This window comes from Rhineura floridana, chromosome 2, assembly GCF_030035675.1.
Source record: "Rhineura floridana isolate rRhiFlo1 chromosome 2, rRhiFlo1.hap2, whole genome shotgun sequence".
Taxonomy (NCBI): Eukaryota; Metazoa; Chordata; class Lepidosauria; order Squamata; family Rhineuridae; genus Rhineura; species Rhineura floridana.
The window spans coordinates 96,466,063-96,486,051 of NC_084481.1; the positions used below are offsets into that span (position 1 = coordinate 96,466,063).

General features: G+C 41.8%; 1 protein-coding gene across 1 annotated transcript; it reads right to left on the bottom strand.

Moving 5' to 3' along the window:
• Positions 1–2,377: 2,377 nt before the first annotated feature.
• On the bottom strand, positions 2,378–19,178 carry LOC133377935 (uncharacterized). Its single transcript, XM_061612731.1, has 5 exons — positions 18,268–19,178; positions 17,003–17,060; positions 13,456–13,573; positions 3,436–3,455; positions 2,378–3,310 (listed from the first exon to the last, which is right to left on the bottom strand). The coding sequence occupies exons 1-5, from the start codon at positions 19,176–19,178 to the stop codon at positions 2,378–2,380; spliced, it is 2,040 nt and encodes a 679-aa protein (XP_061468715.1).
• Positions 19,179–19,989: the final 811 nt, after the last annotated feature.

Below are 19,989 nucleotides of genomic sequence, written 5' to 3' on the forward strand. Positions count from 1 at the left end.
GTAATAAAGAGGTGAACACTGAACCAGGCCATAATCATACTGCATTATGATTATATGACTGACAGCTCTGCATAAACCTTTTCCCCCTCTTTCATTTATATGTGTGTATGTCACTTCACCTCCTCCATGCATTAAGACATGAGACAGTATTAGGGAAAACCCTATTGCTTTATTGATCACATGGATCTGCAACGAACAACAGCTTCTTAACATTGTGACAAGACGTGCGAGGGCTGCCTAACCAGAAAAGACAGATGGGGCTTGCTCCTTCTGTCATCTTGTTGGACTATACCATCCTAGTTCCATGCACTGGATCAAAAATGTTGCTGATCTGCCTAGCACTTAAAACTCAATTAACAGTGTGCCAAGAGAGCCATCTGGCCATTCCATCCCACTCCTGATGATCAGCAATCGGTGGATTAAAGCCTCTAAGGCCTCAGGGCAGCTCCTTTCCTACATCCCCTTGAGTCAGCTGGCAATGAGAGGCAGGTTAGAGTCCACTGTCCAGGTGCCTTAAGGTACTCGCCAGAGCAGCCTAACTTACTCCCTCCCTGCCAGCTCTTTCTCTCATGTGTGACCAGATGAAGGATCCAACCAGCCAAGTCACATTACACTACACCCCAGTGTTTCATTTCAACAATATAGAACAGGTGAAACATCTGGGTAAATACCCCAAAATTCCTACTCAGCCCCCAGGAGGGCAAGTGCCTAACTGATGTTTAGGGATGGATGGGTATATTGCCATGTGAGCTGAAGAAGAGGTTGAGGTGGGGATTATGTTGCCTTATAAAGGCCTGTGCCAGCTCCCCCTTGATTAGTAGGATGCCTGGAGCATCAGGATGCTAGCACGTCTCTGTAGCATGGTCCTACCATTCTGACCTCAATGGAGGTGGGGCAAATCCATCCCCATTTTTAATGACAGAGAAGTGACATTTTTCTTGAAAATCTCAGAGTGGTTTCACACACAATCCCCAGTTCCATAACCTTTCTAGCTGGGTGTCCCAGGCCACTCTTTCTTTGCATCAACCTTATCTGCTTCTCAGGGCATCAGATTTTGCTTTAAAAGAAGGACCTTCCTTAATTTGGGGGGTTTCTTCACTCTTACCTGACATCAGATATCCTGTGTGCTTTTCACACTGGAAATGCACCCAAACTTTAACTATATACAATATTTCAATTGGGGTCACACCACAGAGTTGTATAAGGGTAGTCATCCTCTCACACAATGCCCCAGAATGATGCTAAGTTGGTGTCTAGTTCCAACTTCCTGGTGCTTCTCCAAGTGTCTGTTTTGTTTTGTTTTTAAAAGGGGACCAAGGCAAGCATCAGCAGTGGGTCCTGCCAGAGCCCTGGAGCTGCCCATGGATGCCAAGGAGTGACACTAGCCCTGCCACCTGATGCAGTCTGTGCTTCAAGTGTTGCTTTTTCATCAAAATAAAAGTGGCCATTTTAAGCACCCTTTTTAAAAGCATGAATTATGTGCCACACTGTTAGCTTAGATTGTTGCTTGTTTACTATTACACTCCTGTTTGGATAAACCTGATTTGGGCTCTACTTTTTGGCAATTCTACAGTGTGATGGAACCCAGGAACTAGTTGATGACAGACAGACAGACAGACAGACAGACAGACAGACAGACAGATAGATAGATAGATAGATAGATAGATAGATAGATAGATAGATAGATAGATAGATAGATAGATAGATAGATAGACTGCTCTACATGTGCAGTCTGTGCATCTCCATTATGCCTGTGCCATACCCATTCCTTATCTTGTAAAGCAGGGATGGAAACCTGCGGCCCTCCAGATGTTATTAGAGTACAAAATGGCCAATGGTCTAGGATGATGGAAGATGTAATCCTGCAGATATACCTCTTTGTGCTTGATGTTCTACTTTCATTCCACATCTCTCATGCTTATTGGCATCCAAAAATAGCCATAACTGGAAGTGAACATTCACGACCCTAGCATTTTAATCAGTTACATGTTAAATAGTAAACCTTCTGCTGTCATCCAATGTCCTGCCCATCTCTCTCTCTCTCCTCCCTTTCTAATAAAGAACAGGCATTTGAATTCTTCTCTTTCAGTCAATTAATAGTCAGTAAAACTGAAATACCACTACTTTGCTTGAAGTAACAGGACTTGTCAGAACTTTTCACATCCATTTCAATGGGATCTAATATAATTAATGAACAGTGCAATCCCATAATCTCTACTCAGAAATAAAACCCGATATTCAATGTGACCTACTCTAAAGTAAGTATAAAATAGTAGCTTTAGCCTGAATCTCACCTATAACAAATACAAATATAAATAATATGGGCATTGCACTAAGGGTACATTAAAGTATGGGACCAGGCCCATGATGTTGATGGTTACTGTCTCTGACAGACAATCTTTCCCCCAAGCAGCCTTTTGAAAGCTTCTTTTACCTCCTTGTTTCTCAGACAGTAGATGAGTGGATTCAACATAGGGATTGCAAGGGTGTAAAACACAGAGATGATTTTGTCCTGTTCCATGGAATATTTTGAACTGGGCCGTAAGTACATGAAAGCGACTGTCCCATAGAATATGATGACAGCTGTAAGGTGGGAGGCACAGGTAGAGAAGGCTTTACGTCTGCCCTCGGCTGAGTTGATCCGAAGGATGGCCACAAGGATGTATGAGTAAGAGACCAGAATGGCCAGGATAGTTATTGATACAATTGCTGTAGAGAAGGTGAAATGAATAATATCAGTGACTCCTGTGTCTGAGCAGGAGAGCTTTAGGATAGGGGGCACATCACAGAAAAAATGGTTGATGATATTGGACCTACAGAAGGACAAATTAAATATAAGTGAAGTCTGGACCACTGCATTCACACAACCTGTTAGATATGAAACAGCCACGAGCATATTACAAAGCTTTCTGGACATGATAGCTGTATACAACAGTGGGTTGCAGATAGCGATGAAACGGTCATAGGCCATCGCACCCAACAGGCAGCATTCACAGGATACGGCAATGCAGAAAAAGAAAAACTGCAGGGCACAGCCAGTGAATGAAATCTTTTTGCTTTCTTCTACAAAGGTCATCAGTGTCCTGGGAGCGATGACACTGGAGTAACCAATATCTAAGACTGACAGGTTGCTCAGGAAAAAATACATGGGAGTGTGAAGCCGGGAGTCAATCCAGATTAATGTTACCATGCCAATGTTCCCCACCAGGATCAGCAGGTAAAGTAGTGAGAATACTGTGAAGAGAACAAACTGCATACTCTGGTTATCTGTGAATCCCAGCAAAATGAACTCAGTTGTGGTGAAATTTCCCTTTGCCATTTAAACAATGTATGCTCTCACCTGCAAACAGAAATATAGATTAGTATTAGCGCCATACTAGATGTTACACATAATCATGTCATTTAACTTTTTTAAAAAACTACAACCACAAGCACTTTCAGCTTGGTGCACATTTAAGAGGAGGAATGGCAAAGAGTTGCTTAATCTTCCCCCCTCTGGTCCAGTCACCCCTGATTTAAGATTCAGGAGCTCATAATGTTTACATCAAAGAAGAGGTAAGCACCCCTATATTGTTCTCTGGCTCTTGCCCCAAGGGTCTTCTGTCAAGGTTAGGATTCATCCCTACTGCCATGCAGTCTGCTTATGTCAAATGACTAGGAGACCTCTGGTTGTCAAATGGGAGGGATCAAATGGTTAGTGGTGAGGTGTTTTTAGATTGCCCACTTCATCTTAGGAATTATCTGGCTCTACTTCATCCCTCCCATTCACTATTGCGAAATTTCAAATATCTGTAACCTTTTCCCCTTTTGACAGAAATGGATGGAATTTGTAGTCACAATATTCCCTCCAGAGTAGAAAAAAAGTCTTTCATATCATACGCAGATATTTCCAGGAGCACACCTTAACATTTTTTAAAAAGTAAACATTCCATAACTCTTTTATTTTGGGGCAGACCTCCTATAAATTTGTAGAAAATGTCGTTCTATGGATGGTCTGACTCCTGCCAAATTTTTGAAGGATAGCTTCACAGATTTTCCTGCAAGGGCAGCCTTTACATTTTAGTGTCAACAGAGATCTTGCTTCATTTTAAATTATTTTTATTTGCAAATTTAGCAATGAAAGGAAATAAAAAGAAAACAAAGTAAAGATAATGAAATAAAATGAAATAAATAAAAATATTAAAGATACAAAAAAGAAGAAAAAGGAATAATATATGACTACTTCTAATAACAATAAATCACCATCAGTTTACATTATGGATACAATAACCATCAGTATATATATTTTGAGTCTAGCATACAAGTTCACATAAGCCCTCCAGATGTCCAAATAGATATTTACTTGAAATTGACATCTACATGATTATGAAATGTGTTCAAATGCAGCAGTAAGGTACTCAGGCCACTCTGGAATAGAGATCTCTCTTCAGTCTATCACCACCTTCGCTTACTCTCCCTTCTGTCATCACTTCACCCTGGAAATTGTTCGATGTTTAGCAAGCTTAGAAACATTACTTTTTCTTTTAGCCAACATATATCTGCAGGACTTTTTGATGTCTATATTATCAAGGGAGAGCCAGTGTGACATAGTGCTTAGTGTTGGACTATGACCTGGGAGACCAGGGTTCAAATCCCCACACAGGCATGAAGCTCACTGGGTGACAGTCACTGCCTCTCAACCTCAGAGGAAGGCAATGATAAACCACCTCTGAATACTGCTAACCATGAAAACCCTATTCATAGGGTCGCCATAAGTCGGAATCAGCTTGAAGGCAGTCCATTTCCATTTTCCATATTATCAAGGCACTACAAAGGGTTTAGAGATTCCTTCTTCAGATCATGACACCTCATAAAGATTCCACTTTCCCTCTGACAAGCCTAAAATCCCTCTGAGAAAAACAACTAGGGATATGGAGTTTGGTTCAATCTCATGCACAGACCCCTGGAATTCATGGAACCCCATGAATTTACAAATATGGCATTCCCAGTAGAACAAAGTACCAAGTTATCAAGACAATGCTCCTTTAGAAAAAATATTGAAATTATACCCCAGTCCAATACAACTAAACCAGTATATTTGTTAAAGAATGATTTAAAGATGTAGAGTAGAATTATATGTGTAAGAATTTGAAACCCAAACCGGTTGCACAGAAAATGATAGAAAGTGAATTTGCCAGTGGAAGTGCATGGGTTCCGAATAGGGATGACACTGAATTGAGGGTCTCTTGATTAAAAAAATAGATGACTCCTGCACCTTTTTTAGTTGGGTGGTGGTTGTTGTTATGTGTCTTCAAGACGATTACGACTTGTGGCGACCCCATGAATCAGAGACCTCCAAGAGCATCTATCATGAACCACCCTGTTCAGATCTTGTAAGTTCAGGTCTGTGGCTTCATTTATGGAATCAATCCATCTCTTGTTTTGCCTTCCTCTTTTTCTACTCCCTTCTGTTTTTCCCAGCATTATTGTCTTTTCTAGTGAATCATGTCTTCTCATGATGTGTCCAAAGTATGATAACCTCAGTTTTATCATGTTTTAACTCTGATTCGCTCACTGTTATATTTTAATAAATATAACACAGAGCTTGGAAAAGTTACTTTTTTGAACTGCAGCTCCCATCAGCCCAATCCAGTGGCCATGCTGGCTGGGGCTGATGGGAGCTGCAGTTCAAAAAAGTAACTTTTCTAAGCTCTGATATAACATATAATCCAATGTCTTGTCTCACAAGTCTTTTTCATGGGTGTGGGGGCAAAGAAAACAAAAGATGAAACATGCAATCCCTTAACAAATGCACATGCTACAGTAAGGTTTCACTTGATACATACTTATTTCTTCTTCATTTCAAACGTAATAAAATCAACAAGAAATTTTGTAACTGGATTGAGTAGGGCTGCAGTTGCTCTTAAATGCGGCTTTAAGATTACTTTGTGGTATTTAGGCATGGGGGAGAAATTCAGTTAGTATTTAAAGCTGAATATATAAAAGTTGCACATTCTGAAACAATCCAAATTTTGCATTGCAGTTTTCCAACCAAGCAATGTTTACAAAAATGCATATATTAGGGGGAAAGTGCATAAAAATAAATATATTAGTGAAGATAACATACAAAAATGCATTAGATTAGGAGAAATGGCTTGCCAAAATGTGTACATTAGTTGAAACTGCATATAAAAATGTGTTTTTAAGGAGAAATTCACCCTAAAACGATGAAGAATTTTCATGAGGATTTTTTTTTTTAAGAAAACAATCTCAAATTGCTGCAGAACTGAATTCAAGATTGGAAAAATGAGAGAGAACTGAAGTGGACAGGTCCTTCCACCCCTATTGGTAGACTATGGTTTTGTTCAGGTGTTCACATGATGAGCTGTGAACAGGGATACACCCTTTGGCCCCACTTCTCCATCACATCTATGTTGCTTGGTCTGGCTGCCTTCCACATACTGGAGGGCAAAGATCTGAGGAAAGGAATGGGCTGTATGTATGTAGGCTCCTTGCATGATTTAGAACCCTGATGGTGCAAAGTTCATATCATGTATGAAGCCTACATGCATATAGATAGCTTCCTGCTGCAGACATTTGCCGTCCACTGGGACCCAGTGATGGGATGCAACAGACGGGGTGTAGCCAGGGAGTCCATCTCCACTCTCTCCTCATGCACCTGAACAGGGCTTTTGCCAAAACATCAATGCTGGTTAATATTGTTGTGGACACCCCAATCTCTGAGCGGTGAGAGAATTCCAGGGGTTCCAGTGCTTATCCAGGGTTCCGTTTCCTTGGAATGAAGGTGCCTGGAGACTGGTGTCTTTATGATATATGATTTTATTTCCACATAGTGTATATACAACCTGAGCATAAGAGAGAAGGGGCTCACAGAGTTAACACTCCAACAGATCTTGCTTCCCCATTAGGCTTCCAAGGAGGCGCCCCAAAGCCATGGCTTTGGTTTCAGCACAGAGAGCAGCCTCTTTCTCTCTTTTCCAACTCCCAGATCCATCTCTGACTAACTCACACACAGGCTATCTCCTGGCTCCAGAATTGGGGGGCTACCCTTCTTGGAAGAGCATCATCAGCCAGTTGTTCCTATGGCAACACATCTCCTGTTGAGCAAGTCTCTAGACAAGTTAAATAAGGTACTTAATAGGTCTATCAACTTAACAAAGAAACTGGCTTGAGCAGTTCAGCAGATTCCTTTATTACAAACTCCATTTCTTGGAGACACAGAATTACAAGCTTGGAGGGTATCCAAGACATCATCCAACCCCCCCAACCCCCAATCTCAGTGTTTCCCACCAATGCAGTGCAGCTACATAGACTACCAGGAACAAGATGAAGTGGGAGACCTGAAGCTCTGGGTGATCTATGAATCCTACAAGACTGAACTCTCTCACAGTAGTACAATTTTACTTCATTTTTTTAAATTGCTCTGTAATAGGATATTAAAGAAAAAGAATGCTTTTAGTTGGATGGCTACCATACTGTCTCCAAATGGATCACATCAATCAAGGTCAGCAATATCGTGGAGGAGAACTAAAGGAATGAACCAGCTCACAAACTACTGGCATTGATATTTCCACATTGTATTGAAATTATTGGCAAAATACCCTTTATTTTATGGAAGTGGATATTACCCACAACGTTTTTAAAAAGTGTGCTCTGTGACATATTAGATACATTTAGAATAAGCATTCACAGTCCAATTTTTCTTAATTCCCAGCAAGACATAAATGTTTCTGATCATATTTAAAATGCTTCCATTAATAATTAGACCACAGTACTCTGCATTTGAACTTTGGCTCTCAGCTGTACTCCTTTTCCCCCCGAAACAAAATAATCAATGGCAGCAAGCACAACTTAATTCTCAATACCGATCCAAAATTAATTTCTAGTATGGGAAAATCTTTCACAACCAGGTGCAGTGACCCAGGTGTCTTGAACCACTTGCTTGAGCCACCTGGTACTCTCTGATCTGGAGGAAGTGAGGATTTGTTTCATCCTGCTCTCCACATCCACATATGGGCTATGTGGGCTAGGGTCAGGCTGATGGGTGAAGGCTCCCACCTTGGATGGTGGTGTTATTTCATACCGTCTTGCCCTATCAGTCCCAAGCATTCTATGAATTGAAGACTACTCTGCCTGCCTCCCAAGGTGAATGTTGCTGCTGCATCAGGGGAGTATGTGCTCCAAACCCTATATATATCACACAGCACACATTTAAACTATGGAATTCGCCCCCGCAAAAGGCACTGATGGCTGTCAACTTGGATGGCTTTAAAAGAGGCTTAGACAAATTCATGGAGGATAAGGCTATCATTGGCTGCTAATCTTGGTTGCTGTATTCTACCTCCACTGCCAAAGCCAGTATGTTTCTGAATACTAGTTGATGGAAAACTGCAGGAGAGAACAGTGTTGTACTCAGGTCCAGCTTTTGTGCTTCCCATGGGAATCAGGTTGGCCACTGTGAGAACAGGATGGTGGACTCAATGGGCCATTGGCCTGATACATCAGGCTCTTCCTATGTTCTTAATTGTGTCCAGAGGTAGAGGAAAGGTGTCCCCATGCCCTTGCACATGTTACATACAAAGTGCACTTTCCTCATCAAACACTTTTCTTCTGGGATGATAGTAGTTTAGGACCAATCTATCTATCTATCTATCTATCTATCTATCTATCTATCTATCTATCTATCTATCTATCTATCTATCTATCTATCTATCTATCTATCTATCTATCTATCTATCTATCTATCTATCTATCTATCTATCTATCTATCTATCCTGCCCTTCTTCCAAGCAGTTTGGTAATTCTTCCTCCACTGCAGCCCCCAGCAAGCGCAGTATCCTTTGTCTGTGAGGTTTCTGTGAAATCTCTTGTACCCTTCATATTACTTGGAGGGATTGGGGAAGACATTCAGTCTGGTCCACATTTTAATATTTTGCATTTCATTGAACTAATATGTGAATGGAAACGCAGTTATTCTTCAGAATTCACACTTTTGTGATGCAGTTCTCCAACTAAAAATGTGTACAACTGAGCATCTATTAGGGAAAAGTGGGCACAAAAATGCATATGTAAGTGAAAATAATGTTTTTAAAAATGCAAATTAGGAAAGATGGATATGAATTTTCATGCATTTTTTAAAAAGTCTGCAAACTGATGGTAAAATGGAGCAAACAACTTAATACTGGAAAAATGAGGAAGTAAGAGAAACCAAAACTGACAGATTTGTCCATCCCTTCATCACTAGAGAATAGTGTCACAATTTGTCCATATAAACCCCAAGCCTGTTTTGTGCTCCAAAGCATAATATTTGGACCTTTTAGTACATCCTTAGTAATCAGCCCTTCATGTGCCACTGCAGCAAGGCAGAGCTCCATCTCGCCTCCCCACCCCCATGTCTTTCATTGCATTTATACCCCAGCTTTCTTCCAACAAGGAACCCAAGGCAACAAATCTGTGGTTCCCAGGTGGTCTCCCATCCAGGAGCTGAACCCACCCAGACCTGCTTAGCTGGTGGTTGCCTCATGTGCCTTCAGTCCATATCCTGGGACTATTTTTCTCCCCTCAAGGCTGCTCCATCATTTCATGCTTCTTTTTCCTCATTCCCTTTCCTTTCATTGTCATACCTAGCTCTACAACTTGAGTCAACAGAATTTTAAAACAAGGCAGAATTGTGGCTACGTTCTGCAGTGTGCTGTTCTCCCTACAGAATGGGTATCTTCCCATTCATTTGTGAGGCTTCTGCAGCAAATAAAAAAGGAAATTTCCCGCAATATGAAAGCTGTCCTTCATCTGCATATAAATGCGCTTGATGATCTAGTCAATACAGATAGAGTGTGGAGAGATTGTAACCGCTTCCTCTCAATACCCAAAGAATATGATGGTTCACTTAAACATCATTCTGAATGCTTTGAGTTGAATTTTAAAAACTGGCTGCAAACACTTAATCTATGCACACACTATATATTTAAAGCACATTTAATTCATGTCCCCCCCCCAAGAATTCTGGAAACTGTAGTTTGTTAAGGCTGCTGGGAATTGTAGCTGTATGAGGGGCAAACTACAGTTCTCAGGATTCCTGGATATGTAAACATGTTTTAAATGTGTGGTGTGTACATAGCCGAAATAAATGAACTGCTTGGCTAATGAATTTCAGTGTGCATTTGGGGAGATCTGCGTTATCTGTTGGGTGCTTACAGTCACAGGCAACCTGAAGGAGATATCTCATGCAGCATCATAAAAATCTGCTAACCCACCCAGGTTTTCTGAAAAGAAAACCAAACTAAATTCCAGATAATTGATTTGCCTCCAGAGAACTGAGGTGTTCATAGATCTGATTGCCAGAAATAAACATTCACAAACACTTTGAGAAAATATCAGATTAGTCAATGTAACCTAAGGAATCTTACCTGTGAAGAGGATGCATGTCATTCCTAAAACCCCAAAACAAGACACGTAGAACTACTCATTTTATAGTTTGTTTGGTGTAGGCTAGAAAACAAATCCTCTGAACAAGTGTGTGATGCCCTTATTAAATTGTTCTGTATGACCTCTTAGCATAATCACCTGACGACATACTATGTGGGAATTCATTCTTGTTTCCACTATTCATCTTTAATTAGTTTCAAACAGGCGTGTTCCCTTTCCATTCAGTTCACAATTCAATAAGAATTCTCATTAGTTACTTTCCTTTATATTGTTTTGAAGCAAGTTTGTTGATAAACTAGCATGATAACCTGTTCCCAAAATCATGAACAACGATGCCAACCAACAATGCCAATATATTTGTCATTGGGAAATTTATTGTATTATGCCTTTTAAAGAGAGCTAGTGTGGTGTAGTGGTTAGAGTGTTGGACTACGACTTGGGAGACCAGGGTTCAAATCCCCACATAGCCATGAAGCTCACTGGGTGACCTTGGGCCAGTCACTGCCTCTCAGCCTCATGAAAACCCTATTCATAGGGTCGCCATAAGTCGGACTCGACTTGAAGGCAGTACACACACATGCCTTTTAAAAGTGTAGACTGTTAGTACACAGGATGCTAATTCATATGCAAAATGTAAAGTGTGAACTAGCAGTGGGGAGAACTTGCATTTGCAAACATTTGCATCAGATACACCCACACCCACCCACACACCCACCCACACACACACACACACGGAAGTCAGGATTGGCTGTGGTTACCTGTTGAATGGGCTTTTGGTGGAAAGCATGGGCTCAAACGTCTTTAATACATGGCAGGAATATCAATGACAGGCAGTGATTGGCATCTTTGAGACTGGACAGACAATTTCCCCCCTATGACACTGGTGGTTGGACAGATCCATCCAGATGCGGCTTGCTGTGGGAAGGGCATGTAGCCACTATGCTAGCTTCCTGTGAGGTGGGTCACTGAAGATTTCCAGTGCTCCTACTGGTGCATATGACTTCCCTGCCACCTCTCCCCTCTGTCCTGGTAAACAACAGTGACTCACCTGCCAGGAAGCTAGAGTAGCAGCTGTGCCCCACACAGCAAATTGCTTCTGGAGCCATCATTGTTCATGGTGCATGCATTTGTTTTTTCCTCTCAGATTTTAATTTCTGGTCAAAGAGGTTGTGCGGGGTTTTGTAACATCTGAGACACATGTACAATCCCTTTGACCAGAGACTCCTGAGTAAGCTTACTAGTTATGGGATAAAAGGACAGGGAGCTGAAAGTAGGAATAAACACTTTGAACAGGCAATTCTCACAATGGAGGGATGGGATGCAAGAAGTGCCTTCCCCAGGGATCTATATTTCAACTTTTTCACAAAATGATTTGAAGTTATGGGTGAAGAGAATGTTAGCAAGGGATTGCAATCTTCTCCAATGCTATAGGCTGGCAATCGACACAATCCTGTCCATCCACTGTGCTCAGTATCAGAGGGTCTACTGTGTGTCTCACCATGTTGAGAGGTGTGATTGGTTGAGATGCAAGACAGGGTCTTTTCTAATGTGGTACCCAGGATGTAGAATACCCTCTCTAGAGAATTCAGTTGGCCCCTTTACAGTGGTTCCGATCCTATCTCCACGGTCCTTTTCAGAGAATAGCCTTGGGTGATTGTCTTTCAGACCCCTGGTAGTTGTGCTGTGGGTGCCTCAGGGTACCCTCTTGTCCCCAATGCTGTTTAACATCTATATGAAGCCCTTGGGGGCGGTCATCAGGAGATTTGGTGTGTCAGCAAGATCTGGACCAGTGTCTGGACTCAATGGTGGGCTGGATGAGGGCCAATAAACTGAGTCTGAATCCTAGCAAGATGGGGGTGCTGTGGGTTGGTGGTTCCTGAGTTCAGATAATTGGTCAGTTGCCTGCTTTGGATAGGGTCGTACCCCCTCTAAAAGAGCAGGTTCATAGTCTGGGGGTGCTCCTGGATCATCTTTGTCACTAGAGGCCCAGGTGACCTCTGTGGCTAGGAGTGCCTTTTACCAGCTTTGGCTGGTAAGACAGCTGCAGCCATTTCTGGACCAGGATAGCCTGACCACTGTTGTCCATGCACCTCCAGGCTGGATTACTGTAAAGTGCTGTATGTGGGGCCTGCCCTTGAGGGTGGTCCAGAAGCTGCAGCTGGTGCAAAATGCAGCAGCAAAACTGCTCACTGGGGCAGGGTATCATCAACATGTTACCTCACTGCTGAAAGAATTGCACTGGGTGCCCATTAGCTACCGGGCTAAGTTCAAGGTTCTGGTTTTGATTTACAAAGCCCTATCCAACTTGCGACCAGGATACCTGAAAGATTGTCTTACCCCTTATATACCCACTCAGTCACTGCACTCTGCAGGTGAGGGCCTCCTGCAGATACCATCTTATCAGAAGGTCAGTTCCACACAATATAGGAAGTGCATCTTTAGTGTAGTGGGAATTCCCTCCCTTTAAATCTTAGACAGGCTCCATCTGTGTTATATTTTCTGCACCTATTGAATACTTTCCTCTTTCAACAAGCCTTTTAAATAGAGACCTTATCCCAGTCTGCATCTGTGTTGCAATTGCTTTTTAAGATATTTTTAAGCTTTTTAAAAAAAAAGTTTTTAAAGATGTTTTCTTTTAATATTTTTAAAAGTCTGTTTTTATGATGTTTTAGAGTGTTTTTAGTGTTTTTGTTTGCTACCCTGGGCTCCTACTTTGAGGAAGGGTGGGATATATAAATAAATAAATAATTAATCATCCTCTGAAGGACGGGTCCAGACTCAGATTAAGTATCTCATCCTTCCCAAAATATCAGCACTGTGATAACTTTTTCCAGTCTGAGGAGGGCTAATCAGAGCAATGCCATAGGCATAGCACCCTGTAAGGTTGGCTGGCGGTTGCTATTTGTCCATGGCAATCCTTAGTGACTCATTTTGCCTTTGGAGGTGTCCAGTCATTGACTGATTCATGGTTGGCTTTTTAAAAAAAACATTTGCTTTCAATATTGCTTAATTATTTGCATGGGGATTTACCTCCACATTCATTCTGAACCTTTTCTAGGTCCAGCAATGTATCCAGCATCATTAAGGCATTACCAGACAGAGATGATTTTCCAGTATGTAATTCACTGCTGGCATCTTGTGAAGCTGGCTGTGGACGTATTCCAAATGCACAGGAATTATGGCAGACAAAGTTAATAACATAAGAATATAAAAATACATGAACAGCCTGCTGGATCAAGACAGTGGCCCATCTAGTCCAACCTCCTGTTCTCATAGTGGCCAACCAGTTGCCCATGTGAAATGCACAAGTATGACCTGAGTGCAAAGAGCACACTCTTCTCCTGTGATTTCCAGCAACTGGTATTTGGAAGCATACTGTCTCCACCTATGGAGGCAGAGCATTGCCATCATGGTTAGTAGCCACTGAAAGCCTTTTCCTTCATTAATTTCTTTAATCCTCTTTTAAATCTGTCCAAGTTGGTGGCCATCACTGCCTCTTGTGGGAGCAAATTCTATAGTTTAACTCTGCCCTATGAGAAGAAGTACTTTCCTTTGTCTGTCCTGAATCTTCCAACATTCAGCTTCATCAGAAGTCCATGAGTTCTAATGTTATGAGAGAGAGAATAGCTTTTCCCCATCCACTGTCTGTATGCCATGCATAATTTTATACACGTAAGAACATAAGAACGTAAGAAGAGCCTGCTGGATCAGGCCAGTGGCCCATCTAGTCCAGCATCCTGTTCTCACAGTGGCCAACCAGGTGCTTGGGGGAAGCCCGCAAGCAGGACCCGAGTGCAAGAACACTCTCCCCTCCTGAGGCTTCCGGCAACTGGTTTTCAGAAGCATGCTGCCTCTGACTAGGGTGGCACAGCACAGCCATCATGGCTAGTAGCCATTGATAGCCCTGTCCTCCATGAATTTGTCTAATCTTCTTTTAAAGCCATCCAAGCTGGTGGCCATTACTGCATCTTGTGGGAGCAAATTCCATAGTTTAACTATGCGCTGAGTAAAGAAGTACTTCCTTTTGTCTGTCCTGAATCTTCCAACATTCAGCTTCTTTGAATGTCCACGAGTTCTAGTATTATGAGAGAGGGAGAAGAACTTTTCTCTATCCACTTTCTCAATGCCATGCTTAATTTTATACACTTCTATCATGTCTCCTCTGACCCGCCTTTTCTCTAAACTAAAAAGCCCCAAATGCTGCAACTTTTCCTTGTAAGGGAGTCGCTCCATCCCCTTGATCATTCTGGTTGCCCTCTTCTGAACCTTTTCCAACTCTATAATATCCTTTTTGAGATGAGGCGACCAGAACTGTACACAGTATTCCAAATGCGGCCGCACCATAGATTTATACAACGGCATTATGATATCGGCTGTTTTATTTTCAATACCTTTCCTAATTATCGCTAGCTTGGAATTTGCCTTTTTCACAGCTGCCGCACACTGGGTCGACATTTTCATCGTGCTGTCCACTACAACCCCGAGGTCTCTCTCCTGGTCGGTCACCGCCAGTTCAGACCCCATGAGCGTATATGTGAAATTCAGATTGTTTGCTCCAATATGCATAATTTTACACTTATTTATATTGAATTGCATTTGCCATTTTTCCGCCCATTCACTCAGTTTCGAGAGGTCTTTTTGGAGCTCTTCGCAATCCCTTTTTGTTTTAACAACCCTGAACAATTTAGTGTCGTCAGCAAACTTGGCCACTTCACTGCTCACTCCTAATTCTAGGTCATTAATGAACAAGTTGAAAAGTACAGGTCCCAATACCGATCCTTGAGGGACTCCACTTTCTACAGCCCTCCATTGGGAGAACTGTCCGTTTATTCCTACTCTCTGCTTTCTGCTTCTTAACCAATTCCTTATCCACAAGAGGACCTCTCCTCTTATTCCATGACTGCTAAGCTTCCTCAGAAGTCTTTGGTGAGGTACCTTGTCAAACGCTTTTTGAAAGTCTAAGTACACTATGTCCACTGGATCACCTCTATCTATATGCTTGTTGACACTCTCAAAGAATTCTAATAGGTTACTGAGACAGGACTTTCCCTTGCAGAAGCCATGCTGGCTCTGCTTCAGCAAGGCTTGTTCTTCTATGTGCTTAGTGAATCTAGCTTTAATAATACTTTCTACCAGTTTTCCAGGGACAGAAGTTAAGCTAACTGGCCTGTAATTTCCGGGATCCCCTCTGGATCCCTTTTTGAAGATTGGCGTTACATTTGCCACTTTCCAGTCCTCAGGCACGGAGGAGGACCCAAGGGACAAGTTACATATTTTAGTTAGCAGATCAGCAATTTCACCTTTGAGTTCTTTGAGAACTCTCGGGTGGATGCCATCCGGGCCCGGTGATTTGTCAGTTTTTATATTGTCCATTAAGCTTAGAACTTCCTCTCTCGTTACCACTATTTGTCTCAGTTCCTCAGAATCCCTTCCTGCAAATGTTAGTTCAGGTTCAGGGATCTGCCCTATATCTTCCACTGTGAAGACAGATGCAAAGAATTCATTTAGCTTCTCTGCAATCTCCTGATCGTTCTTTAGTACACCTTTGACTCCCTTATCATCCAAGGGTCCAATCGTCTCCCTAGATGGTCTCCTGCTTTGAATGTATTTATAGAATTTTTTGTTGTTGGTTTTTATGTTCTTAGCAATGTGCTCCTCAAATTCTTTTTTAGCATCCCTTATTGTCTTCTTGCATTTCTTTTGCCAGAGTTTGTGTTTTTTTTTATTTTCTTCATTCGGACAAGACTTCCATTTTTTGAAGGAAGACTTTTTGCCTCTAAGAGCTTCCTTGACTTTGCTCGTTAACCATGCTGGCATCTTCTTGGCCCTGGCGGTACCTTTTCTGATCTGCGGTATGCACTCCAGTTGAGCTTCTAATATAGTGTTTTTCAACAACTTCCAAGCATTTTCGAGTGATGTGACCCTCTGGACTTTGTTTTTCAGCTTTCTTTTTACCAATCCCCTCATTTTTGTGAAGTTTCCTCTTTTGAAGTCAAATGTGACCGTGTTGGATTTTCTTGGCAATTGGCCAGTTACATGTATGTTTAATTTAATAGCACTGTGGTCACTGCTCCCAATTGGTTCAACAACACTTACATCTCGCACCAGGTCCCGGTCCCCACTGTGGATTAAGTCCAGGGTTGCCGTCCCTCTGGTCGGTTCCATGACCAACTGGTCTAGGGAATAGTCATTTAGAATATCTAGAAACTTTGCTTCTTTGTCATGACTGGAACACATATGCAGCCAGTCTATGTCCGGGTAGTTGAAGTCACCCATTACTACCACATTTCCTAGTTTGGATGCTTCCTCAATTTCATATCTCATCTCAAGGTCTCCCTGAGCATTTTGATCAGGGGGACAATAGATCGTTCCCAGTATTAAGTCCCTCCTGGGGCATGGTATCACCACCCACAACGATTCTGTGGAGGAGTCTGCCTCTTTTGGGGTTTCGAGCTTGCTGGATTCAATGCCTTCTTTCACGTATAGAGCGACTCCGCCACCAATACGCCCTTCCCTGTCCTTCCGATATAGTTTATATCCAGGGATAACCGTATCCCACTGGTTTTCTCCATTCCACCAGGTCTATCATGTCTATCACTTCTATCATGTCATCTCTTATTTGCCTTTTCTCTACACTGAAAAGCCCCAAATGCTGCAACCTTTCCTCATAGGGGAGTCGCTCCATCCCCTTGATCATTTTGTGTACCCTTTTCTGAACCTTTTACAGATCTACAATATCCTTTCTGAGGTGAGGTCACCAGAACTGTGCGCAATATTCCAAATGTAGCCAAAGCATAGACTTATATAACGGCATTATGATATCAGCAGTTTTATTTTCAATATCTTTCCTAATGATCTCTAGCATGGAATCTGCCTTGTTCACAGCTGCTGCACACTGGGTCAACATCTTCACTGAGCTATCCACTACGACTCCAAGATCTCGTTCTTCACAGTTACTGCCATTTCAGACGCCATGAGAGTCTGTATGAGATTAAGATTTTTTGCTTCAACATTCATAACTTTACACTTGTTTACATTGAACAGCATTCGCCATTTTACCGCCCATTCACTCCGTTTAGGGAGGTAATCCCTCTTTAAAACAACTCTGAACAATTTAGTAACATCAGCAACTAGATCACCTCTATCTATATGCTTGTTGACAGTCTCAAAGAACTCTAATAGATTAGCAAGACAGGACTTACCCTTGCAGAAGCCATGCTGGTTCTGTTTCATTCTTCTATATGCTTGGTTATTTTATCTTTAACAATATTTTTTTACTAGATTACCAGGGAAAGATGTTAAGCTAACTGGCCTATTATTTCCGGGATCTCCCCAGATCCTTTTTTAAAGATCGGCATTACATTGGCCACTTTCCAATCCTCAGGTATGAGGTGGATCTGAGGGACAAGTTACATATTTTTGTTAGAAGATCAGCAATCTCACATTTGAGTTCTTTGAGAAGTCTGGGGTGGATGCCATCTGGACCCAACAATTTGTTGGTTTTTATTTTATCTGTTAAGCCTAGAACTTCATCTCTCATCACCACAGTTTGCCTCAGTTCCTTGGACTCCCTTCCTGCAAACGTTAGTTCAGGCTCAAGGATCTGCCCTATATCCTCCACTGTGAAGTTAATTTCTCTGCAATCTACTTATACCCAATGGAGTTTACTTCTGATTGGATTGCAGCCTTAGGCAGGTATAAGATTGTAGAGTTAGTCTGGATCTAATGCAGAATGAAAACAAAAATAAATAATATGGACACTGCAATAAAGGGAGCAGTAAGATATGGGACCAGGGTTATGATGATGATTAGTGTCTCCGAGAGACAACTTTTTGCCCAAGCAGCCTTTTGAAAGCTTCTTTTACCTCCTTGTTTCTCAGACAGTAGATGAGTGGATTCAACATAGGGATTGCAAGGGTGTAAAACACAGAGATGATTTTGTCCTGTTCCATGGAATATTTTGAACTGGGCTGTAAGTACATGAAAGTGCCTGTCCCATAGAATATGGTGACAGCGGTAAGGTGGGAGGCACAGGTGGAGAAGGCTTTACGTCTGCCCTCGGCTGAATTGATCCGAAGGATGGCCACAAGTATGTATGTGTAAGAGATCAGAATGGTCAGGATAGTTACTGATACAATTGTTGTAGAGAAGATGAAATGAATAATATCTATGACTCCTGTGTCTGAGCAGGAGAGCTTTAGGATAGGGGGCACATCACAGAAAAAATGGTTGATGATGTTGGATCTACAAAACGATAAATTAAATATAATTGAAGTCTGGACTGCTGCATTCACACAACCTGTTAAATATGAAGCAATCACGAGCAGATTACAGAATTTTCTAGACATGATAGCAGTGTACAGCAGAGGGTTGCAGACAGCGATGAAGCGGTTGTAGGCCATCACACCCAACAGGCAGCATTCGCAGGATACAGCAATGCAGAAAAAGAAAAACTGCAGGGCACAGCCAGTGAATGAAATTGTTTTGCTTTCTGTTACAAAGGTTATCAGTGTCCTGGGAGCGATGACACTGGAGTAACCAATATCTAAGATTGACAGGTTGCTCAGGAAAAAATACATGGGAGTGTGAAGCCGGGAGTCAATCCTGATTAATGTTAACATGCCAGTGTTCCCCACCAGGATCAGCAAATAAATCAGGAAGAACACAATGAAGAGAACAAACTCTATATTCTGGTTATCTGTGAATCCCAGCAAAGCAAATTCAGTAATTGTGGTGAAATTTCGCTCTGCCATTTAAACATGGCATGCTGTCATCTGCAATGAAGAATATGACAACAATGATGAAAGAGTATTAGTTCCATAGAAGATGTGATGCATAGTGATATGTCATATGTCATAACAAAACAAAAGTAAACAAAATCAGTTTAAGGAGGTCCTGAATTTAAGCAGACAATATATAATGGACAGAGTTCTTCCACATTTTGGGGGGGAAGGTGAATATATGTGACCTGTGTAACATAATCCTATGCTGCTATTGAGTTCAGTAAGCCTTGCGCCCATGCAAATGTGCATAACACTGCAATCTCTGAGCTGATCTCAGATAGTATGGTGCAGACCTTTGACCCAGGAAAACAGGTTGCACCTAAGTTAGGCATAAAACAGCAAGGTAGGGGGAATTTCAAGATGGAAGCCAGAGAAGGTGTTGAACCTTTTCTCCACTCATCATTTTCCCATGGCAAACCACTCCCCACCTGCTTTTTCTCCCAGATGCAATATGAGATTGGAAATAAACCAGTCCAAAACCATTTCATTTCCCCATTCACTATTAGGAAATTTAAAAATGGCTATAACCTTTTCCCCATTTTACAGGAGTGGATGAAATGTTCAGTAGTAAGTCACTTAGAGTGCATAAAGACTGTAAATTATAGACAGATGTCCAGGTGTGTGTATGTGTGTGTGAAGGGAAATGCTACAGTTTGATTTGTTATTGAATTTTTTTTTATTTTGGGGCACAGTTTTGATGACTGTTTCAGGAGGCATGACTCCTGCCAATTTCGGAAGGATAGCTGCAGCAGTTTTCACACAAGCCTACTAACGTTTTATA

Coding starts and splice junctions, on each gene's coding strand:
- LOC133377935 (XM_061612731.1), bottom strand. CDS start 19,178: ATGGCAGAGCGAAATTTCACCACAATTACTGAATTTGCTTTGCTGGGA. Junction 17,061..18,267: donor AAAGAAGCTTTCAAAAGGCT/GCTTGGGCAAAA, acceptor GGGGCTTTTCAG/TGTAGAGAAAAGGCAAATAA. Junction 13,574..17,002: donor TGATAGACATGATAGACCTG/GTGGAATGGAGA, acceptor ATACGTCCACAG/CCAGCTTCACAAGATGCCAG.